We start from the raw sequence: 24,442 nt of genomic DNA, 5'->3' as shown, positions 1-24,442 counted from the left end.
AAAAATATAGATATGCCTGGCCCATTCCCCGGGATTTCAGGGGTGGGGGGTGATGAAGCCAGGGTTGAGAGTCACTGAAATAAATTACTGATGAGTTCAGCATCACTGTCTGTAAGTCTCAATTTAAAATTGACATGCTAAATCCTAAAAAATGGGCATAAGTGTAAACAGTGATTGCATTAAGAGATCTCATTGTACCATAAACTACACTTATAACAAAAATATAGCTCTGTTCTATCATTGAATGAAACCAACGTGCTAGTACATATCATTGGTATTCAGAAGGATTTCTAGGAATGATCAGACGAGGGTTTTTGAATTGACTAACCATTTAACGATAATGCTGGTATTTCCCAATAAAACTTTAAAATGCCTTTTCATACTTTTTTTTTAAAGTAATATTTTCATTGTAAAAAAAAAAAAGAGAGAGAGAGATTGGGAAAAGGTGACAAATAAATAAATAAATAAATGTCCATAATCTCACCATCCAGAAATAACCGCTGTTAATATATTGTATGGTCTTTCAAACCTTAAAAAAAAAAATGTAATAGTAAAAGTTGATACATTTCTTCTCCTCCCTGCCAGTTCTTTAGATTTATCAGTTTTAAATGCCTCTGCTCAGGGGGAGATAAAATGAAAGGGCTCTAGGATAGCGCTACCCAAGGCATGCTCAAATGCTGACCTATGTGTTATTGATCTATAAAGGTAAGTATAGATATTGAGAGTGTTTAGAAATATATTTATGGCAACCTGACATTTTTACTGTATTTCCAAAAGCACTGGTCCATGACAGATGTAAGGTTTTAGTTGATAGCACACATGGTCTTGTCTGGATACTTTGCCAACAGTTCTGATTGCCAGTCTGCTCCCTCAGGAAGTCATAAAGAGCATATTGTTGGGGTGTAGGGTGAAAAAATAGGTTTAGAACCTTACCGATCGACATATGCACAGGAGAATGTGGGGGAGTTGACCCCACTTCTGTCCGTGGTCCTCTCTTGGGGGTGACATTCAGAGAGAGGCAGTGTATCTTTCACTCTCTGCTTTATCTGCTTGAATGTATGTTTTGTTTTTGTAATGTACATATACTACTTTTGTAAAAATTGAAAGAAAAAAGGTTATTGCCATTTTAGAAAAAAACAAAAACCAGTGCCCAGGTCATGGGTTTTTCCAGTGTGCTTCCTGGCTTTCCATTTGTCAGAACTGTTCTAAATCCACCACAGCCCTAACACCATCTAGGGAACACAGGGGGTTCACAATTCATATTTTGTGTGTGGAATATTTTTAGAGGGCATTTTCAGAAGAAAATAACATTTTAAGTAGTGATAAAGCCCCATGTAAATGAGGAATGTGTGCTGTCAGTGCCTCATTCCTTGCTTTGCTTCTAAATGTGGTTATTACTTATCTTCAAAAAGGTATGGTTTCCGAAAGCCACCACATGTGGAGCTGAAAGCTCGGCCAAAACTTGGAGAGAGAGAAGTGACTTTAGTTCATGTGACAGACTGGATAGAGAAGAAACTGGAACAAGAGTTTCAGGTAAACCTCTGGTGTTATCTAGTATTTCACACCAAGTATAGAAGCTCTGGGTAGAACCGAGGTTCTGAACTTCAGCTGGGTCAGGATCCTCTCTTGAAAATCTGATGATGACCTTCATCCCGGAAGAGTATTACATTTGATCAAATATGGGAATAAAGTTTTAGGTACAGTGTCAAAGCCCTGAAACTTACCCACAGAACATTACTAAGTCATCTTCAGAGGAAACCCAAAAGATGTGAGTCAGAGCAAAATGATGATGTCTTTTCCCAGCAAGCCTGCTGGGACTCTCAAGCTTTGTTTTCTCTTATGCAAGGCCTGGCCTTGCCCAACTCTTAGCACCCCACCTGTGGGCAGGGAGGCTGCCCCCCTGTTCTTGTGTGCTATTCACCTTGCTCAGTTTGATCAGTTCAACAAACTTTCCTGGAAACCCTTCTGTGTGCCAGGTACCACCTGCCCTGGGAGTCCAAAGATGAATCAGGCCTCTCCCTCCCCTGGGTAGCTTCTAGTGTAGTCTGGGAGTTTAAGCCAGAGCTTACTCTCTCAGCTTGTTTTTCTGCATTTGGCCACCAAAGGTAATATCACTTTTTGCTGGATTACAAATCTTGCTTACTTTGTTCCGAAATTACCTTTTAAGTATACCTCTTTATAAGCATATAGCGTTTAGCCATTATTCTAAACTTTATTTAAAAAAAAAAAACCAGGAGATTAAAACATAACTGATAAACCAATTTCTGAAAAAGCTTAATGTCATCACCAAATAGAAAAGCACTTTGAACTGAAGTAGGGAAAAGAACATCGCCTTATATTTTTCCCCTTTTTCTTTTTTTTTTTGAGACAGAAAGTCCGCCTGTCGCCTAGGCTGGAGTGCAGCGGCCGATCTCACTCACTGCAAGCCTCGGGCCCCGGCTCCACGCCGCCCCATTCTCCTGCCTCAGCCTCCCCGAGAAGGCTGGGACTACAGGCGCCCGGCCACCACCCTCGCTAGTTTTTGTATTTTTAGTAGATAATGGGTTTCACCATATTAGCCAGGCTGGTCTCGATTTCCTGATCTTTGTGATCCTGCCTCGCCTCGGCCTCCCAAAGTGCTGGGATTACAGGCTTGAGCCACCGCTACCGCTTTTCTTTTCTTTTGACACAGAGTCTGCCAGTCACCCAGGCTGGAGTGCAGTGGCGCCATCTCAGCTCACTGCAAACTCTGCCCCACTGGATTCACACCATTCTCCTGCCTCAGCCTCCCGAGTAGGCCGGTCACAGGCGTCCGCACCACACCCAGCTAATTTTTGTATTTTTAGTAAAGATGGGGTTTCACTGTGTTAGCCAGGATGGTGGTCTCCATCTCCTAACCTGTGATCTGCCCACCTCAGCCTCCCAAAGTGCTGGGATTACAGGCATGAGCCACCACGCCCGGCCTAATTTTTTTGTATTTTTAGTTGAGACAGGGTTTCACCATGTTGGCCAGGCTGGTCTTGAACTCTGGACCTCAGGTGATCCGCCTGCCTTGGCCTCCCAAAGTACTGGGATTGCAGGCGTGAGCCATTGCGCCTGGCCATTAGCTTACATTTTATTGCTAGGATTTATTAATAAAAGGATAATCCACATGGAATATGTGTTCTAGACATAGTAGCTGGGAACTGCTGTGAACAGCTTAAGCCAATTCTTTTAAATTGTTGGATATATATCAGTGCATATGGGCAGTCTTATTAAATGTACACCAAATCAAAGGCCACGTCTGCCTCCAAGCTGATATATTAGATGATTCTCGTATCCACGCACTGGTATGATTCCTCAACTCTTTCTAAAGTATGTATGGTGGAAGAATTAGTTTGGAATGCGTAGAAAGTTTTTATATGTATTTTAAAAAATTTGTCTAAGGCCTAAAATTATCAGAACAAAGGAGGGTGACAGCCTGGCAAGGCATTCTTCCACATAGCTGTTCTTTAATATCTTCCTACAGAAAGTTTTTGTTATGCCAAACATGGATGATGTTTATATCACTATAATGCACTCAGCCATGGACCCTCGCTCCACTTCCTGCCTCCTGAAAGACCCACCTGTGGAGGCTGCTGATCAGCCATGATGGGTGATGTCAGATGTTCCCCGTATTGTGACATCCAGCTGGACGTGTGGGGTTCTTGGCCGCCATCTGTACTGTAGCACTGGCCTCTGTGCCACAGCTACTCTTTCTTAAAGGACTGCTTCTGCCCTCTGCCTGCCAGTGCCCATTCCACTGTGAGGTGTCACTCCCCGCATCCAGTGACAATTGTCTGGATTGCCTGCTGCAAAGCTTTGATTTGGCAAAGGAGACCATGGAAGAATCATGGTGGATCCAGAAGTTACAGGTGACCCACACTATGGCTTTTAAGTCTACCCAGTTTTGTGGCAGCAAATGAGCACAGTAAGAGCAAAGCTGAACAACTTGCCTCCTCTACTCCTCCAAAGCTTTTCTTCAGGCAGCCGGTGCACAGTGGGACTTTTTCACTTCTACACTTTGTATGCAGCCTTCCACACTTCCAGAGAATGTCAGTGTGCAACGTGTCTGGAGGGTGGGGAGAGGAATTCTGTGAGCCTTTTCATTTCGGTGACACAAGAGATGGGCAGAGCAACTTACTTTTTTTCACATTAAATTGTGCATTTGGGAAGCAAGTAGCCATAGAATATACACACACAATAACACGCTATCAGCTTGGGTAAGGACAGTGGAACTTATGTGAACATCTGGCAAAGCCATGAGATCAAACCATCCCAAGCCTTTTACCAATGAGGTACAACCACCTGGCTGCTAGCTAATCTTGAATGTTTTCCTGAGACAGGAGCGTATGTGAAAACATCAAACACTGCACAGAATGACAGGATGGTTCCTCTCATACAGATAGGTAGGGCCAGAAAGCCAGAACCACTTTTCCATCTGGTGTTTCCTGTGTCCTCCAGGTTTTTATATGGGAATCGAAAGTTTGTTAATCTGATGGGGAGAGTTCCACAGGCAGATTTCCCTTCCTGAAGGCCAAAACGGAGAACTGCTCTCTTAAATTATTTCAAGAGTCAAGACCAAAAGTTTGCTCAGCATCACACTACATCTCAAAATTAATGTTGCCAACTTAATTTTGTGCATTTGTGTCAGAATGCTTAGTTTACAAGGTTGGGGCTCTCTTATTGTATAATTTGCTTCAAGAAGTAAACCTAACACCATTTTTTATTGTTTAAAGTTGCATTCAACGTCAAAATTACCTAGGGTAACTTTTGATAACTTACATCTGTGGACAAAGCTAATACTGGTTTTTTAAACAGCACCTTGCCTGAACATGACTTTAAAGAAATTAATATATTGAAAACATGTTTGAATCCTTGATTATTTTAATTGCACCATTAAAACATTTGACTTAAATTGTTTGACCATTCCAGTTGGTGTACTGTTGATTTTTCATTGTGTAGGCCAATCTGCCTGTCACAGTCTGCGTGTCCTGGTCACTGGTCTTTATAATTGTTGTGCAATAACTAAAGGCTAAGGACTAGATGCACTATCGTGTAAAGAGATTACACATGACTGTACCATGTTGCACTTAATCAAATAGTATGTGGGGATTTAAAATCGCTTGCATTGTTTCACAAAATAAATATCTCATGTCAAATACTAGATAAGCATCTAAGTCATTTCTACTGAATCCTGTTCAGATAGGGGCACAAGTGAGTACCAAGCACCGGGGCCCTCACCTGGCAATGGCAGCTTTCACTTAACTGGTTTGGATCACTGCCCAGTCCTAAGGCTGCAAAGCCATCCTCACCACATCCCTTCAAATTATGTGCCATTATCTTCAGCCCACATTTAAAGAATCCAGTGAAAGTTCATAACTGAGGGGGTAGGGCAGTGGTGCTTCTGGGCTGCAGTTTATACCCTTCATCGTCTAGTTATCTTCATTCGGGACACGTTCATTCATCGAATGCCCATGTAGTGAGCGCATACGTGCATCCTTGCCCACCACTGCTGCCTCGTACTCAGAACTGATGCACATTTCACTGGAGCCCTTGTGTAAGATCTTTTACCAGCCATAGAATCTGGACTGTAACTAGGTGTCTATGTTGTCCCCAACTATATATAAAATCTAATTCATCTTCACAACCGCCCTATAATTTTTAACTGTTTAGGAGTGACAGATTAACCTACCCGAAGCTTTAGTCCCATGCTTGTCACACATACTCCTGCATGGTGGGTGGTTGTAAACAGGTCGATTACCCTTTTAGTCAGGAGTTAACTCATGCAGTTCCACACTGAATCCGTTTGTCAAGTACACAGCAGCCCTGCAGACGCCATTCCAAGCTGCCTTCAACTAAATCTGCGCGTCTGATGGCAGACACGACAGCTTGGGACTTATGTCGAACTCATGGCAAAGGCACAACGCGCGCGATGCACTCGGGGAGGGCTGGGGAACGCATGGGAGCACAGAGGGGCACTCACTACGCAGCAGTCCGCGTATCCCCGTCAGCCACCGTCCCCCTCACACGCCATTCCAGCCTTGGTATTACGGGTTGAGGCCTGTCGTGGCAAAATCCCTGGAAAATTGCCCAGCCTAGCAGCCGGACAGTCAGGTTACTAATTGTCGCTCGCGGTTAAAAGGGCCGCCCGCGGGGGGCCCAGCGGCCCCAGTTATGCGCAAGCACATGCTCTAGCGCTGCAGATTGACCCCCGGCGCCACGAGGAGGCTCGGCGGGGGCTCAAAGACAGCGCGCCGCGAACAACACACACCGACACCAGGGTTGGGTTCAAACCACTTTATTGAGAGGAATGGGGTGGCAAAACAGCAAGGACGGTAAGACCCGACGTCCTCGGCTGGGAACTACAAGAAAAGGAGAGTGATGGATGAGCCGGTGTGCGCTCGCCCGCCCGCCGGCCCCCTCCCTGTTTCGCTCGGGCCGGCTCAGACTCCAGTTCGCATCACCCGCGTCAGCAGTCTAACACGTGCTTTAATTGGAATGTCATCACAGCAGGCCGGCCTCCCCCGCCTCCCTGCTCCCGGGCCCCAAGGCCTGGTGCCCACCCAGCCACACGGCCCGCCTGGCAAACCACCTCACCTCCCGGAATCTGTAGGCGGTGAAAGGCTGAAGAACGGCGATGGCTTTCTCTTAAAGGAGCCGACCAGAGCTGGTGGGCGGGCTTTACTGCCACTAACCAATAGCAAGTTCAACTTGCGAGCACGTGCAGTAAAGTTGTCTGGTGATTGGTAGTCCTTGCTGAATCCTCCAGAGGATAGATGGATCACATACCAACCATAGAGATGGGAGCCGCTCAGTCTCAAATCCTTTGCGTTTCAGCGTCTCGATCGCCACTTGCTAATGAGCGCATTTCTCTGCAAGAGCAGGGGACAAGTGATGCCTAACTTGAATGACATGTTCTGTGCCAGGAGCTAGGATAGGAGTTGACAATGTAAAGTTGAAAACTGTCCCCGAGTGCAAAGTAACCTGTTGTGGTAGAAAGAGCTTGTATTGAAAGTGGACCGAAATGCACCACATCCTGACTTTGTGATGCGTTCGCTCTGTGACCTTGCTCAATTAACCTTTCTGAGCTTCAATTTCTGGAAATTAGGAATACCCGGCTACCCTCCCCCCGCCCCCGCACACACACCGCGGGGGGGGAAAAAAGTTGTAAGGATTAGGTGAATTAATTCCAATTGCCTGGCACGTTCTCAGTGGTAAACAAAGGTTTTCAAAGGGCAGGGTGATGTGGAAAACTTTCTGGGACTGCAAAACGTTAATAAATACTAAAATAGAGCTATGAACAGCCTACTGTAGAAGCCCAAAGGACAGAAAGGACAGAAACTTTGGGAAAGTTTCGCAGAGTTGATTGAGCCCATTCACTGGAAATACGGGTGGCTGAATGAGAGTTTGCTTAACTGGGTGGGGACACAGTACACCAGCAGTCACAGTCGCTGGTTATCTTTATTGCCTCCCTGTTTTCCTTGGAAATTCTTTTCCTTTTTTTCCTCTTGATACGGAACATTTATTGTTTTGTGTGTGTGTGTGTGATAGTGAAACCATTTCACCTTATGAGTTTGTAGTTGAATGGGCTCTTATTTTCCTTATTTTCTATATAGACTTTAAATTCAAACAATTCCTCTTTGGCGGGGAGTTGACTCACGCCTGTAATGCCAGCACTCTGGGAGACCAAGGCGGATGGATCACCTGGGGTCAGGAGTTCAAGAACAGCCTGGCCAACATGGCAAAACCCCGTCTCCACTAAAAATACAAAAATTAGCCGGACGAGGTGGTGGGCGACTGTAATCCCAGCTACTCGGGAGGCTGAGGCAGGAGAATCGCTTGAACCTGGGAGGCGGAGGTTGCAGTGAGCTGAGATCGCGCCATTGCACTCTAACCTGAGCAACAGAGCAAGACTCCGTCTCAAAAAAAATCCTCTTTAATCCAAAGCAATAATGACTTTGACAAGTGTTTAGTACCCTCTAGATTATTTATTTTTGTTGCTGTTTTAACTTTTGTTATTCAACATTTATTACATTATGGTACAGTTTCTGCGTTGGGCAGTGTATGAAAGTTTTCTTTGTGATCTAAAATATCAGTTTTTATAAGTGTTCCACAGATTGTTGAAATGAAGATGTTTTCACTATCAGGTACAAATATGGTATAAAATATTTATTTATTAATTCAACCTTAGTTGTGTTGTAATTACTTGGTCCACAGCTCTATTTTGTGTATTATGTACTTGCTTGGAAGTTGGCTGTTGGCTTTGATTGTGATGTGTTAAGATTATGCCTCAAATACCAAATGCCAGTGAGGATGTGGAGCAACAGAAGCTTTGCTCCATTACTTTTTTTGTTTTGTCTTGTTTTGTTTTTTGAGACAGTCTCACTCTGTCGCCCAGGCTGGAGTGCAGTGGCACAATCTTGGCTCACTGCAACTTCCGCCTCCCAACTTCAAGCGATTCTCCTGCCTCAGCCTCCCGAGTAGCTGGAATTACAGGTGTGCACAATCACGTCCAGCTAATTTTTGTATTTTTAGTAGAAACAGCGTTTCACTATATTAGCCAGGCTGGTCTCGAACTCCTGACCTCATAATTCTCCCACCTCAGCTTCCCAAAGTGCTGGGATTACAGGCATAAGCCACCGCGCCCGGCCTGCTTTCTTTTCTTTTCTTTTCTTTTCTTTTCTTTTCTTTTCTTTTCTTTTTTCTTTTTTTGAGACAGTCTGGCTCTGTCGCCCAGGCTGGAGTGTAGTGGCAGTATCTCAGCTCACTGCAACCTCTGCCACCTGGGTTCAAGCGATTCTCCTGCCTTGGCCTCCCTAGTAGCTGGGACTACAGGCACGGACCACCACGCCTGACTAATTTTTGTATTTTTAGTAGAGACGGCGTTTCACCATGTTGGCCAGGCTGGTCTTGAACTCCTGATCTCAAGTGATCCACCCGCCTCGGCCTCCCAAAGTGGGGATTACAGGCGTGAGCCACCGTGCCCAGACTGCTTTTTTGTTTTCTTGATAGTGTCTTTCAAAGAGGAGACGTTTTTAATTTTGATGAAAATCTAATTTATCAATTTTTTTATAGGTAGTGCTTCTGGTTTCATATCTAAGAAATCTTGGCCTAATATAGATTTTTCTTTTATATGGTTGCTTCTAGAAGTTTAATTTAATTTAATTTAATTTAATTTAATTTAATTTAATTTAATTTTTGAGACAAAGTCTCGCTCTGTCACCAGACTGGAGTGCAGTGGCGCGATCTCAGCTCACTACAACCTCCAACTCCTGGGTTCAAGTGATTCTCCTGCCTCAGCCTCCCAAGTAGCCGGGATTACAGGTGCATGCCACCATGCCCGGCTAATTTTTGTATTTTTGGTAGAGACAGGGTTTCACCATGTTAGCCAGGATGGTCTCAATCTCTCGACCTCATGTTACGCCCACCTCGGCCTCCCAAAGTGCTGGGATTACAGGCGTGTGCCACTGCGCCCACTCTTCTAGAAGTTTTATAGTGTTTGCTCTCACATTCAGGTCTATTATCTTTTTCAAGTTAATTTTTGTGTCCAGTGTGAGACAAGAGTTAGGTTCATTTGTTTGTGTATGGATATTCACTTGTTCCAGCACCATTTGTTGAAGAGAATATCCTTTCACTTAAATTACCTTGTCATGTTTGTCAAAAAAAAAAAAATTTCCCATATATGAGTTGGTTTGTTTCTAAAGAGTATCTTCTTTTGCACTGTTATCTATCTATCCTTATGCCAATACTATACCCTTAATTACTGTTGCTTTATAGTACGTCTTAAAATCAGATATACAAGATCTCTAACTTTGTCCTTTCTCAAAATTATTTTGGCTATTTTAGGTTGTTTGTATTTCCAGAAACAGTTTAGAATCCGCTTGTCAATTTCTACAAAAGACCTGTTGGAATTTTGCCTGAAATTGTATTGAATCTGTAGGTCAATTTGGGAATAATTGACGTCTTAGTAACACTCAGTCTTTCATCCCATGAATACAGTCTATTTCTGCACTGCATTTATTTTAAGTCTTATTCATTTCCCTCAGCAATGTCATAGTTTTCATTGTACAATCTTGCATATATTTTGTGAAATTTATCCCTCAGGATTTCATTTATAATGCTATTATGAATGACACTATTTTTATTCTTTTTTTTTAGTCAAGCTTCTGAGATGAGATATACTATTTTTAAATTTCAATTTCTAAGAGTTCATTGCTGGTATATAGAAATGCAATTTATATTAATTTAAATCTAATTTTACTAAAATTATTTTAATAAAATTTTGTTATTTTGTAAATTTTTGTAAATTGATTCCATCTTCTAATAGGGTGGGTACAACCAAGGGTGAACTTGAGAACTGGCTTCTATTTTTTGCCCCACCTCATCACAAGCTTTTTCTCAGGTGCCCTGGAAGCAGTTGAGGCAGAAAAGGCCCATGGATTATTTAGAAGAATTATGTTTAATTTCCAAATAGCAACCGGGCGTGGTGGCTCATGCCTGTCATCCCAGCACTTTGGGAGGCTGAGGTGGGTGGACCACAAGGTCAGGAGTTCGAGACGAGCCTGGCCAATATGGTGAAACCCCATCTCTACTAGAAATACAAAAAATTAGCAGAGCATGGTGACAGACACCTGTAATCCCAGCTACTCGGGAGGCTGAGACAGAAGAATCGCTTGAACCCAGGAAGCAGAGGTTGCAGTGAGCCCAGATCGTGCCACTGCACTCCAGCCTGGGTGACAAAGCGAGACTCTGTCTCAAACAAACAAACAAACAAAAATAGCCTGGGCTTGGTGGCTCACGCCTGTAATCTCAGCACTTTTGAGAGGCCTAGGCAAGTGAATCAGGAGGTTAGGAGTTCAAGACCTGCCTGGCCAAGATAGTGAAACCCATCTCTACTAAAAATACAAACATTAGCTGAGTGTGGTGGCGGGTGCCTGTAATTCCACTACTCAGGAGGCTGAAGCAGAGAATTGCTTGAACCCGGGAGGTAGAGGTTGCAGTGAGCTGAGATCACACCACTGCACTCCAGCCTGGTCAACAGAGCGAGACTCGGTCTCAAAAAATAAACAGAAATTGAAAATAGAATTTTGTAGTTCTAATGTTTTACTAGTATCAGTAGATATTAGAATTTTCTAGTTTCTAATGTTTTACTAATATTAATAGAATGTTTTACTAATATCTAGTTTAATTCTGTTGTGGTCAGAGAATATGCTCTGTACAATTTCAGTCCTTTTAATTATTTTGTGTATTAACTTCTTTATTACTGCATAACATTAATTACCCTGGAGCCTGGTGTGGTTTAAAACAACAGGCATTTATTATCTCACGGCTTCTGTGAGTCAGAAATTGGGGAGCACCTTAGTGCTGTGATTCTGGCTTAGGGTCTCTTATGAGGCTGTAATGAGGATGTCACCCAGGTCTGTAGGCTTGTCTGGAGCATTCCAGCTTCATTCAGATGCTGTTGGTAAGAGGCCCCCATCCCTCACCCTGCGGGCCTCGCCTTCACACCACTTGTGACATGGCAGTTGGCCGGTGTCCCTCAGGGTAAGTGCTCCTGCAAGATGGGGAGGATGGGGGAACACGATCTGTGATGTCTTTTATAATCCATCTTGGAAGGGGCATCATCACTTCCCACATTCTGTTGGTCACTTAGACCAACTCTGGTACCATGTGGGCAAGGACTACACCAGGGCATGACTACCAGGAGTTAGGGATTTGGGGGAGCCATCTCAGAGGCTGGCTATCATATTGAGACTTATTTTATTGCCCAGCATATGGTCTATCTTGACTTGAAAAGAAATTTTCATTTCAAATATATTTATTTATTTAAGACAGAGTCTTACTCCATTGCCCAGGCTGGAGTGCAATGAAGCAATCTCAGCTCACTGCAACCTCTGCCTCCTGGGTTCAAGCAATTCTCAAGCCTCAGCCTCCTAAGTAGCTGAGATTATTACAGGCATGCACCACCACTCCCAGCTAATTTTTTTTTTTTTTTATTTTCAGTAAAGACAGGATTTTACCATGTTGGCCAAGCTGGTCTTGAACTCCTGACCTCAAGTGATCCACCCACCTCGGACTCCCCAAGTGCTGGGATTACAGGCGTGAGCCACTGCACCTGGCCTATATTTTTAAAGATTTATTTATTTATTTTTATTTTATTTTTGAGACAGGGTCTCACTCTGTCACCCAGGCTGGAGTGGAGTGCAGTGGTGCAATCATGGCTCACTGCAGCCTCGACCTCCTGGACTCGAGAGATCCCTGGGCCTCAGCCTCCTGAGTAGCTGGGACTACAGGCGTGCACTACCATGCCTGGCTAAGTTTTTAAATTTTATTTTAGAGATAGAGTCTCATTATGCTGGTCACGCTGGTCTTGAACTCCCAGTCTCAGGCAATCCTTCCACCTCTGCCTTCCAAAGTGCTGGGATTACAGGTGGGAGCCACTGCGCCACCCTCTTTTGCTTTTCTTTTCTTTTTTTTTTTAATTGGGCAACACTTCATTCCATAAAATAGAATAAGTGTTTCCAGAATGTGTATTATTTTGTTGTTGGGTATAATGTTTTGTAAGTGTAAAGGAGATCAAGGTAGTTAATAGTGTTATTCGAATCTCAATGGAGCGTGGCGATTTTGCCATCCAGGGGACATTTGGCAATATCTGGAGACACTTTTGATTTTCACAACTAGGAGGGATGCCACTGACACCTATTAGGTGGTGTTATGGGTTGTGTCCTCCAAAAGGAAATGCTGAAGCTGGCCAGGCATGGTGGCTCATGCTTGTAATCTCAGCACTTTGGGAAGCCAAGGCAGGAGAATTGCTTGAAGCTAGGATTTCAAGACCAGCCTGAGCAACAAGCAAGACCCCGATCTCTACAAAAAAATTTAAAAAGTTAGCCAGCCACAGTGATTTGCGCCTCTAGTCCCAGCTACTCAGGAGGCTGAGGCAGGAGGATGGCTTGAACCCAGGAGATGGAGGCTGCAGTGAGCCATGATCGTGCCACTGCACTCAAGCCTGGGTGACAGAGTGAAACTGTGTGTCAAAAAAAAAAAAAAAAAAAAAGTTGTAACCCTAACCCCCATCACCTGTGAAAGTGACCTTATTTGGAAACAGGGTCTTCATAGATATAATCAAGGTGAGTTCATAGGATGGGCCCTAATCCAATTTGATTGGTGTTCTTATAAGAAGCGGGAAATTTGGACACAGAGACACCTGAGGAGAAAACAGTCATTTGAGGACAGAGGTAGAGATTGGAGTTAGTCTGCACAAGCCAAGGATACCTGGGGCTCCCAGAACCTGGAAGACGCATAGAAGGACCGTTCTCCAGAGGATTCGGAGACAGCGTGGCCCTGCCAACACTTTTATCTCAGACTTCTAGCCCAAAAACTGTGAAAGAATAAATTTCTGTTGTTTTGATCCACCCAGTTTGCAGTACTTTGATATGGCAGCCCTAGGTAACTCATACAGATAAAGACCAGGGATACTGCTAAACATTCATATATGCGTTTGTTTGTTTGTTTGTTTCTTTATTTTTGTAGAGACGAGGTTTCACCATGTTGCCTAGGCTGGTCTCAAACTCCTGGACTCAAGCGATTCCCTCTCCTTGGCCTCGCAAAGTGCTAGGATTACAGGCGTGAGGCACCACAACTGGCCTGTTGCTAAACATTCCACAATGCACAAGACAGCCCCCCACAACAAAGACTGAGCTGGGACAAGTACAAATAAAATTAAAAACTTGTCAGGCACGGTGGCTCATGCCTGTAATCCCAGCACTTTGGGAGGCTGAGGTAGGCGGATCCCCTGAGGTCAGGAGTTCAAGAACAGCCTGGTCAACATGGTGAAACCCCGTCTCTACTAAAAATACAAAAATTAGCTGGGCATGGTGGCGCACCTATAGTCCCAGCTACTCAGGAGGCTGAGGCAGAAAAATCACTTGAACCCAGGAGGCAGAGGTCGCAGTGAGCCGAGATCGCGCCACTGCACACCAGCCTGGGCGACAGAGTGAGACTCCATCTCAAATAAATAAATAAATAAATAAATAAAACTTAAATTATTTGGCCAAAAATGTCAGTAACACAGAGGCTGAAAATCTTGTCTTATAATTTAGTGTTTGCCTACTTATCCTATCAGTAAATGAGTGTTGAAATCTAATCTAATTGTGGGTTTATTTTTTTCACCCAGCAGTTGCTTCAATTTTTGCTTCATGTATTTTCAAACTGTTTTTAGGTGTTTACACGCTTAGGATCGCTATGTTTTGTTCATGAATAGACTCTTTTATCATTGTGAAATGCCGCTTTTTATCTCTGGTAACATTCTTTGTATTAAAGTCAGTTTGGCCAATGTCAGTATAACCTTTCCAACTTTCTTATCATTTCACAAGGTCTATCTTATTTTTCTCCATCTTTTCACTTTTAGCCGACCTATGCCTTTGTATCTGAAGCTTAATTTTTGTAGTCATCATATCATGGTCTTGATTTTTTTCAGCTTGGTCATTTTCAGCCTTTTACTTGGCCTGTATAGACCATTTACATTTTTATAATAGCTTTATTGAAGAATAATTTACGTACCGTACAATGAACTCATTCAGGTTAAAAATTCAGACTGGGCACCGTGGCTCATGGCTGTAATCCCAGCACTTTGAGAGGCCAAGGTGGGAGGATCGCTTGAGCCCAGGAGTTGGAAACCAACTGGGGCAACATAGCGAGACTCATCTCTACAAATAATAATAGAAAAAATTAGCCAGGCACGGTGGCGGGGCACCTGTAGTCCCAGCTACTCGGAAGGCTGAAGCAGGAGAATTGCTTGAGCCCAGGAGGGTGAGGCTGTAATGAGCCATGATCATTGTGTTCATAGAGAGCACCACTGCACTGTAGCCTGGGCAACAAAGTGAAACTTCGTCTCAAAGAAAATAAAGAAAGTACAAATTCAATGGCTTTGGTGTATTAACGGAGTTATGCAGCCATCACTGCAATCGACTTCAAAATATTTTCATTAACCCAAAAAGAAATCCACACTTCTTTATCATCACTCTCCAGTCCTCCCCATCTGCTTCCCCTACCCTAAGCAACCACTCGTCTACTTTCTGTCTTTCTAGATTTGGACATTTATATACACAGAATGGTACAACATGTGGTCTTTTGTGACTGGCTTCTTTCACTAAGCATAATGTCCTCAAGGTTCATCCCTATTAGAGCATGTATCAATACTCCATCGATTTTCAGTTGTCAAATATTCCACTAAATAGATAATGCCATATTTTGTTGTTCCATTTCGGTTGATGGACACTTGGGTTGGTTCCACTTTTTGACTATTATGAACCATGCTGCCATGAACATTTGTGCACAGGTTTTTGTATGGGTGTGTATTTTCATTTCTTTTGGGGAAGTATTTGCTTTTTAATTGGGAAGGTTCCCTCATTTTTTTTTTGTAATTTACTATGCTGACTATGTTTTGTTTCATTTTGTTTCATCTTCTGTAGTAATTTGTAATCAAGCCACCTTTTAAAATTTTCTAAGTTCTCTCTAGTGCTGTTAGTAAATAATATGTAAAATTACGTAATTTTACATATATATGTAAATTATATATCTAATTTCAGAATGCTTTTTATTTTAATAAAAAACATAAAGTAACTAACCAGCTCAAACAACTTGAAAACCCAGAGGAACCACAGCCAGGTGCAGTGACTCACACCTGTAATCCCAGCATTTTGGGAGACTGAAGTGGGCAGATCACTTGAGGTCAGGAGTTTGAGACCAGCCTGACCAACATGGTGGAATCCCATCTCTACTAAACACACAAATTAGCTGGGCATGGTGGCATACACCTGTAGTCCCAGCTACTTGGGAGGTTAAGGCACGAGAATCACTTGAACCCAGGAGGCAGAGGTTGCAGCGAGATGAGATTGTGTCATTCCACTCCAGCCATGGTGACAGAGCAAGACTCCATCTAAGAAAACAAACAAACAAAAAAACCAAGGAGCCAGACTCCAGGCAACACTTGCACCGTGGCCCCACTCAGCCACCGTGCTAACAGCATCATCCTAAGGGAAGACCCAGCAGCTCCTGGGCTCCCTGCTCCCTCACATGCATTCCCCCTGAAGGTTTTTCATGTCATGGGCTTACCCTGAACCGATTACTGTGGAAAGGGCCTTCATGAAGTTACTCAGCGCTTTCCTTTCTCCAGGCCTTTTGTCCCCCTAGAATGTCCTCTCCAGTCGGATCTGACAGATGGCACATTCCAGACATCACTTCTTCCATGAAGCCCTCCCTGCTCTATCCATTCACCACCTTCCTTCCTGATCTCTCTCAATGACCGAAGTTCTGTTTCTCTTTTTTTTTTTTTTTTTAGACGGAGTCTCGCTTTGCCGCCCAGGCTGGAGTGCAGTGGCCGGATCTCAGCTCCCTGCAAGCTCCGCCTCCCGGGTTCACGCCATTCTCCTGCCTCAGCCTCCCCAGTAGCTGGGACTACAGGCGCCCGCCACCTCGCCCGGCTAGTTTTTTGTATTTTTTAGTAGAGACGGGGTTTCACCGTGTCAGCCAGGATGGTCTCGATCTCCTGACCTCGTGATCCGCCCGTCTCGGCCTCCCAAAGTGCTGGGATTACAGGCTTGAGCCACCGCGCCCGGCCGAAGTTCTGTTTCTCTAAGTTTATTCCTTCCCTCTTGTGCTTTTCACAGTTAATCTTTATTATTATTATTATTTTTTAGATGAAGTTTTGCTCTTGTCGCCCAGGCTAGAGTGCAATGGCGCAATCTTGGCTCACTGCAACCTCCGCCTCCTGGGTTTCAAGTGATTCTCCTGCCTCAGTCTCCCAAGTAGCTGGGACTAAAGGCGTCTGCCACCATGCCTGGATAATTTTTGTATTTTTAACAGAGACAGGGTTTCACCATGTTGGCCAGGCTGATCTCAGACTCCTGACCTCAGGTGATCTGCCTGCGTTGGTCTACCAAAGTGCTGGGATCACAAGCGTGTGCCACTATGCCCGGCCTTCATGGTCAGTCTTGTACCTTGGTTATTTCTGTGCATGTCCTGTATCAACCTGCAAATTCTCTAATATTCCTTTACGGCGCTAATCCTTAGTACTTGGAAGCCTTCAGTGATTTTTGTTGAATGAATGAATGGTAGTTATCCATGCAGAGGTCAAAGATGAAGTCATCTGCAAAATGAAGCTGACTACATTATGGCTAAAGTCCCTTTCTGCTCTAAAATTTGATATATAAAATATGTTAAATGAGTCCTCCTAGTGAGAAAGGAAAGAGAGAATAGATAAGGTCTGCATATTAAGCCTCAGGCAACGTACTAGCTGGCCACAGGGCTTCATGCCTGTAATCCCAGCACTTTTTTTTTTCTTTTTGAGACACAGTCTCACTCTGTCACCCAGGCTGGAGTGCAGTGACAGGATCTTGGCTCACTCCAATCTCTGCCTCCGGGGTTCAAGTGATTCTCCTGCCTCAGCCTCCCAAGTAGCTGGGACTACAGGCACTGCCACCACGACTAGCTAATTTTTGTATTTTTAGTAGAGACAAGGTTTCACCATATTGTCCAGGCTGGTCTCAAACTCCTGACCTCGTGATCCACCCACGTTGGCCTCCCAAAGTGTTGGAATTACAGGCGTGAGCCACCGCACCGGGCCAAATCCCAGCACCCTGGGAGGCTGAGGCAGGCTGATTGCTTGAGCTCATGAGTTTGAGACCAGCCTGGGCAACAAAGTGAGACCCACTCCCCCGGCCTGTGCAAAAAATACAAAAATTAGCTGGGTGTGGTGGTGCGTGTCTGTGGTCCCAGCTACTTTGGAGGCTGAGATGAGAGGATGGTATGCCCCTGGGGGTTTTAGCCTGGGAGGTAGAGGTGGCAGTGAGCCTAGATCACGCCACTGCACTCTAGCCTGGGCAATAGACCCAGACCCTGACTCAAACCCTGTCCCCACCCCCGGCCCTCCCCCCGCCAAAAAAAACAAAACACAGAATCTGGAAGGAGGGAAAAAAAAGCAGAGACACAGGAGGAAAGCCAGAAGATGGTAATATCCAAGGAGGAAAAGTTCCAGAGGAAAGAACCCTTAATATACCTGAATTGAAAAGAAGCCCAGTGAGGGGGGTGGGGGGGGGGAACAAACCCAGGAATTAGGTCCAATGGGATTTTAAAAGAGGAAGAATGTTTACAAGGTGCTTGAGAGAAGTTTCCAGAGAGTTCTGTGGAATTAAGCCAGACCTCAGGGGATTAGGACGGCCTGGCCAGTGAGGAAGTGGAGGTACTGTGAGAGATGGCCATTTCCATCTTGGTGCTGCCTCGGCCCTTTGAGAATATTAATGTACTGTAAACTGGGGACACTGGAAAGTTTCTGTGGCCGCGTATAGACTTGGCACAAGTGGGTGTGAAATATAACACCCAGAGACAAGTGAACAAATAACCAGTCAGGATTAGCCTAAGCTACCCCACAGGGTAGAACCTGGGAGTGCAGTGGTGAGTGACGGGTGCCAGGTAGCGGGGGAGGGGCCTTGTCTCTTAAAATTAAATAACGTCCACTACATCAGGCAAAGGTCATGGTCTTAGAGTAAAGATAAGACAAGATAATACCATAAAGCACGTAGTTGCATATTTCCAAACAGCAAACAGCCAATAAAAAAAAAAAAAAGAAATAATCACTTTTTACTCCTTATGGTATAATGTGGAAAAAAAAAAATCAGTTTTGCAACCTAAGAAAGTGTGTAGTGAGTGAGATTCTGTGGTAAAGGGAAGTTCTTAGAATGAGTGTCACAATCTTTTCAAATCCAGTCATCCTAGAACAGGAAGAGCCAAAGTCCTATTTACCTAAAAACCAAAGTGCTCACAGTGAGAACAACTTTTAAAATGTCCCTTAAACTTGAGGGAAGGACGGAGATAAGAATTTAGCTTGCTATCAGAGACTCTTGATTCATTGTTGTTTGTTTGTTTTTGTTTGTTTGTTTGTTCATTTTGAGACAGGGTCTTGCTCTGCTGCCCAGGCTGGAGTGCAGTGGTGTGATCACAGCTCACTGCAGCCTCCACGTCTCAGACTCAAGTGATCCTCTCACCTCAGCTTCCAGAGTAGCTGGGACTACAGGTGTGCACCACCGCACAAGGTGTCACTATGTTGCCCAGACTGGTTTCAAACTCTTAGGCTCAAGATATCTGCCACCTCAGCCTTCCAAAGTGCTGGGATTATAGGTGTAAGTCACAGCGCCTGGCCCCTTTATTGTTGTATTAGTATTTATCCCATAACTACTCCACACACGTTGTAAGTTCAGTTCTAGAAGCAACAGCAGCGATATCACTTAAAAAAAAAAAAAAAAATCTGACTTGATTTATTCTGATAAAGATACCGTTCCTTTGAAATGTTACTGGAGTTTTCAACCATGACCTTTCTTTCTGGTTTTACTAGATTTTTCTTTCAAGTCTCCTCCTTCAAAGGTATCTATCCTCTCACTAGCTATCTGCAAATCAACCTCACAAGCATTTTAAAATGAGATTTTAAAGGGTTTTAAACACAAATGAGACAGGCACAAACTCCTTTTTGGGTCATAATTTATTCCACTAGAGGGCGACATTTGCTAAACTAAAAGGGATTCATGGCTGCCGGGATCAAGGCTGGACATCAAGATTGAACTGGAGCCCTGAATCTTGACTGCCTTCAGTGCACAGTGGAAACTGTAAAACGCACAGGTATCTGAGCTCTGCCCCTGGACACTGTGAATCAGTCAGGGAAAGGGGTACAAGAAATTATTGGAAATAGGTTTTTTATTTCTTTTTTTTTTTTTTTTGAGATGCAGTCTCACTCTGTCGCCCAGGCTGCAGTGCAGTGGTGCAGTCTCGGCTCACCTCTGCCTCCCGGGTTCAAGCGATTTTTCTGCCTCAGCCTCCCGAGCAGCTGGGACTACAGGCACACACCGCCACGCCTGGCTAATTTTTGTATTTTTAGTTGAGATGGGGTTTCACCATGTTGCTCAGGCTGGTCTTGATCTCCTGACCTCGTGATCCACCCACCTTGTCCTCCCAAAGTGCTGAGATTACAGGTGTGAGCCACCACGCCCAGCTTTTTATTTCTATTTTTTGGAGACAGGGTCTTGCTCTGTCGCCCAGGCTGGAGTGCCATGGCACGATCAAAGCTCACTGCAGCCTTGACCTCCCGGGCTCAAGCCATCCTCCCGCCTCAGCTTCCCAAGTCACTGGAACTACAGGTGTGAACCACCATGCCTGACTAATTTTTTGTTTTTTTTTTTCTTTACAGAAACAGTGTCTCACTATGTTCCCCAGGCTGGTCTTGCTCTCAAGCAATCCTCCTGCCTCGGCCTTCCAAAGTGCTGGGATTACAGGCATGAACCACCATGCCCTTGGCCCCAAATCTACTATTTTGTTTGTTTGTGTGTGGGGCTTGTTTGTTTTGTTTTGGTTTTTGTTTGCTCTCCAAGTTTGGGAACCAGTGGTTTAAAGAGAAGTGAAGTGAAAATAAGATTTTCTCCCACCTCCCCATAGTCAGGTCCTGCTGCAGTTCTTTGTTTTTGTTTTTTTTTTTGAGACGGAGTCTCGCTGTCGCCTAGGCTGAGTGCAGTGGCTTGGATCTCAGCTCACTGCAAGCTCCACCTCCCGGGTTCACGCCATTCTCCGGCCTCAGCCTCCCGAGTAGCTGGGACTACAGGCGCTGCCACCTCGCCCGGCTATTTTTTGTATTTCTTAGTAGAGACGGGGTTTCACCGTGTTAGCCAGGATGGTCTCGATCTCCTGACCTCGTGATCCGCCCATCTCGGCCTCCCAAAGTGCTGGGATTACAGGCTTGAGCCACCGCGCCCGGCCTGCAGTTCTTTGTTGAATCTGATGTATATATGTTTTTTACACTGATGGAAAAGGGGGCTTATCTTTACACTAAGACCATGACCTTTGCTTTATTCAGTGGATGTTATTTAATGTGACTTGCAAAAAGGTCATTTACTGCCCATTTTCAGGTCTTTTATATGGGCAGGTCTACTTCAAAGGCACCCTACAAAATATTCCATTTCCGTTTGTGTTTATCAGTGCTGCCAGCTTTTACTTTATCATAAGCAAAAAGCTGCCTAAAGAAGTACTTGACTGTGGAGCAAGATTATGGGCAATGCCACCATAAATAAAACCAGTGCTTATCAGTCTGGATTGCCAATCAAGTGGAGAAGTGCATGAAGTATGTGGACGATGCATAAGAAATTCAGAGAATGGGGCTGGGTGCGGTGGCTCACGCCTGTAATCCCAGCACTTTAGGAGGCAGGGGCAGGCAGATCATGAGGTCAGGAGTTCGAGACCAGGCTGGCCAACATGGTGAAACCCTGTCTCTACTAAAAATACAAAAATTAGCCGGGCGTGGTGGTGGGCGCCTGTAATCCAGCTACTTGGGAGTCTCAGGCAGGAGAATCGCTTGAAATCGAAAGGGCAGAGGTTGCAGTGAGCCAAGATCATGCCACTGCACTCCAGCCTGGGCAAAAGAGTGAAATTCCATCTCAAAAAAAAAAAGAAAAAAGGAAAAAAAAAGAAAAAAGAAATTCAGAGAACATGTAACAGTGCAATTAAGCCCTGGGGATTTAGTCCAACTGAGTGTAAGATAAATAATACCTACCTGGCCAGGCTTCTTGGAACAGATTTTTTTTTTTCTTTCTAAGATCTTTAAAACTGATTTATGAGTGAAATTGAGGTCAGCATTCCTCTTTGTGTTTCATCTGCTGATGTTACAGGGTCACAGTGACATTTTGAATTGTAAAAGGGCTGCCAGAGTTCCAGTACAGCGAATTTTTCCCTCGTAGACTTACTCTGAGAAAAAGCACCGGCGGGGGGATGTGAAAGTGACATTTTTCAGTCACGCTTCTCTTTTAAGTATACAGGGTCTAACAGATGCTGTTGTCAGCTGGCAAACTGGACAGGTAATCATTAAAGAGGTCCTCCCAAGCCAGGTGTCATGGGGCACACCTGTAGTCCCAGCTACTGGGGAGGATCTCCTGGGGAGGAGTTTGAGAGCAGCCTGGGCAACATAGTGAGACCTCATCTCTAAAAAGAAAAGATAAAAGGTCAAGAAATAGAGAGCTCCTCCCAGTTTCAGGGCTGTAGGCCTCTCTGGACACCCAGCTACACTGCTCAGGAGTGCTGGGTCTCTCAATACATCTCTCTGCCAATCCCAAACCTCTGTTTGAACTTAGACATGCAGGTAACACTTTTCAAAATGTTTCTACTGTTTTCACAGTTGCCAAGATTCTTCCCACTCTTACAGAGATGCGTTGGAGTCTCCAGCATGCGGTGAGGATTAGTCCCTTCATTGTAATCCAGGCCTAGGGGGTTAGGAATGGGGAGCTCTATTTGCAGGATTTGGACTTATTATCATTTTGGTCTGTTTTAGTTGGATAAGACTGACCACAATGCACACAGACTGGACATTTGGCCAGTCCCCCACTACTACTGTGTTGTTTGGTCTAGAATTGCTTATTCTTTTCCTTTAAATTCGAAAAATCTTAGGCTCTCATATGAGCAAGTCAGGAGAAATTAGAGAATGTCATAGCCCTGTTTTCTTTTTCCCCTAGGATAAGTTAGATAACTTTCCTTGGGCTCCAAATCTCAGTTTACTCTCTTTCCTTGCAAAAGACGTGTCCTCCCTCCCCATGTCCCTCTCAGTGGAGGCCAGTGCCAGTGACCAAAAAGCTGCCGAGCTCTTTAACTCTAATTAGTAGTCCACACCCTCACACAGACCTTGCAGGAGGCCTCAACCCACCCACTCCCTCCAACGAGTTGTGACGCAGGCCATCTCAAACTTCACATCCACACGTGTCACATCAACGCACGTGACACAAGTGGCCGAATTGGTTTCCTCCTCATAATTTTTGGTGAGTGACTTGGCCGTGGTTCATTCCAAACGGAACTGATGGCTGTTGGATGTGACTTGAGGGGAATTCCTGAGGGCAAGGAAAAGGAAGAAAGAGGCCCTGGAGGAGACGAGGCACAGCTGGAGAACCCTAGGTCTGTGAACACTGCGACTGCCCCGCGGGGCAGCTGCGCCGTGTTTGCTGGAAGCCTCCGGTAGCTGCTGAAACCTTCGCTCCAGAGGTCGCCTCAGTAAACCTCGCCGATGAGTCCACCACGGCGGAAAGACGAAAAGGGGGCTTCTAGGCACCCGGGACCGCCCGTGTCCCGCCCTTTTCCCCGATGAAGTCTGACGCGGCAGGTCCCTTGGCAGGGTTAATGGGACCACCTGGTGGGGCAACGCCGGTCTTTCCCAGCCACAGACAAGCTTCGCGCCTCGATCACCCAGCGCCCCCAGACGCTGGATGCCGAGGCCTGTTCCTTCATAGCCGCCGCCGCCTCCTCAGGAGCGAAGCCAGCCAGATGCCAGCACCGCCTTCGGCCCCGCCCCGAGCCAGCCCCTCCCACATCCCCTCCCGGGACACGCCCTCGGCCCGCCCTCATCCCCGCCCCCATCTCCGCCCCGATCAGGCCCCTGGGTTGGCCCCGCCCCGTCCCCGCCCCCAACCCCGCCCCGACCGGAAGAAGCCGAGGCACCCGGCGCTTATAGGGCCGGGAATGGGGGTGCCGCCGTCGCCTAGTCAGCTCTGCGTCCGCTGAGGCTAGGTCGCCGCCTCGCTGTCGTCGCGGCGCCCCCGCCCCGTCCTCTGTCCGTACCGCCCCCGGAGTCAGGGCCGAGTCCTCGCCATGCCGGCCCGGCGGCTGCTGCTGCTGCTGACGCTGCTGCTGCCCGGCCTCGGGGTGAGTGACCGGGGAGTGTGGGGTGGAGGACAGCTCGCTACGGCCGAGTCGGGGCCGGGGCAGCGTCGCGCCGGCCGTCAGGGCTGGAGTCCGAGCTGGGAGCGCGGCGGCGGCCAGAGGCCCCGTGCGCCCCGCGGAGGGAGGCTCGGGCCGGGCGTAGGAGGCGGCGCCGGGCCGGGAGAGCTTCCCTGACTGGAGTCGCGGCCCCACCGAGGTGTCGGCCGCCCGAAGAGCCTCCCAAGCCAGCGCGGCTGTCACGGGCAGCGGCTCCCCGGACCCCGCAGGCTCGGGCGCAACTTCGTGGCGCCCTGGACGGCACCTGGGGGTCCCAGAGGGCCCCGGCCTGGGGAGGCCGCCCACCTGCGGGACCCTCCTCCTCGCGGGTGGGCGCCGGCGCTGCCTGGCGGGAGCCGCGGGAGGAGCCGAAAGGGCGCTGGGATCCAGGGGAAGGGTCTGTCCTGCGCTTCGAATCTGTGTTTGAACTTTTTAAAAATTCGAAAACTTTGGGGAACGAATGCAACAGGGAGTAAGGACTCTCACCCGAGAGCTGGCTTCTGCCACTTGCCCTGCCGGTTTCTTGGTACTGGGAGGCTCCAGGCTTCCTTCTGTGCACCGAGACTTCCTTGAGCAAGTGGAGCTGTGGGAAGTGCACTCTTGGAAGATCCCGCATGGGTTCGAGGTGAGGCCGCTTCAGAAGCTCAAATGAAAGACTGTCTCCTCGTGGGAG

At 46.0% G+C, this 24,442-nt stretch overlaps 2 protein-coding genes, 1 long non-coding RNA gene and 2 other non-coding genes across 14 annotated transcripts in view; 2 read left to right on the top strand and 3 right to left on the bottom strand.

The window, feature by feature from the left end:
* Nucleotides 1-5,164, top strand: part of TEX2 (testis expressed 2) — a 125,261-nt gene extending 120,097 nt beyond the window's left edge. For all 9 annotated transcript variants that reach the window (XR_004179482.1, XR_004179481.1, XM_031657687.1 and 6 more), the window contains 2 exons: nucleotides 1,413-1,533; nucleotides 3,488-5,164. Coding sequence is in view for 7 of the 9 variants with exons in the window: in XM_031657687.1 (XP_031513547.1) it covers nucleotides 1,413-1,533; nucleotides 3,488-3,610 (244 nt within the window). In the remaining 2 variants the exon portion in view is untranslated. The remainder of the gene's footprint in view (nucleotides 1-1,412; nucleotides 1,534-3,487) is intronic.
* Nucleotides 5,165-6,120: 956 nt separating this feature from the next.
* Nucleotides 6,121-6,253, bottom strand: LOC116271152. Its single transcript, XR_004179589.1, has one exon. It is a non-coding gene; the product is annotated as a small nucleolar RNA SNORA76 (small nucleolar RNA).
* A 29-nt stretch (nucleotides 6,254-6,282) lies between these two features.
* On the bottom strand, nucleotides 6,283-6,661 carry LOC103878915. Its single transcript, XR_639278.4, has 2 exons — nucleotides 6,598-6,661; nucleotides 6,283-6,362 (listed from the first exon to the last, which is right to left on the bottom strand). It is a non-coding gene; the product is annotated as an uncharacterized LOC103878915 (long non-coding RNA).
* LOC116271137 lies at nucleotides 6,442-6,511 on the bottom strand. The gene has a single exon (XR_004179576.1). It is a non-coding gene; the product is annotated as a small nucleolar RNA SNORD104 (small nucleolar RNA).
* A 16,495-nt stretch (nucleotides 6,662-23,156) lies between the features above and the next one.
* ERN1 (endoplasmic reticulum to nucleus signaling 1) overlaps nucleotides 23,157-24,442 on the top strand; it is a 91,935-nt gene continuing 90,649 nt past the window's right edge. Inside the window, exon 1 of one of the 2 annotated variants that reach the window (XM_017950873.3) lies at nucleotides 23,157-23,715. In XM_017950873.3, the coding sequence (XP_017806362.1) occupies nucleotides 23,662-23,715 (54 nt within the window). In that variant the 5' untranslated portion in view covers nucleotides 23,157-23,661. The remainder of the gene's footprint in view (nucleotides 23,716-24,442) is intronic. The other variant, XM_003913289.5, reaches the window with a different exon arrangement.

The sequence above is a fragment of the Papio anubis genome, chromosome 17, assembly GCF_008728515.1.
Source record: "Papio anubis isolate 15944 chromosome 17, Panubis1.0, whole genome shotgun sequence".
Taxonomy (NCBI): Eukaryota; Metazoa; Chordata; class Mammalia; order Primates; family Cercopithecidae; genus Papio; species Papio anubis.
The sequence above is the reverse complement of the archived record's forward strand: the minus strand, read 5'-3'. Positions and strand labels throughout refer to the sequence as shown.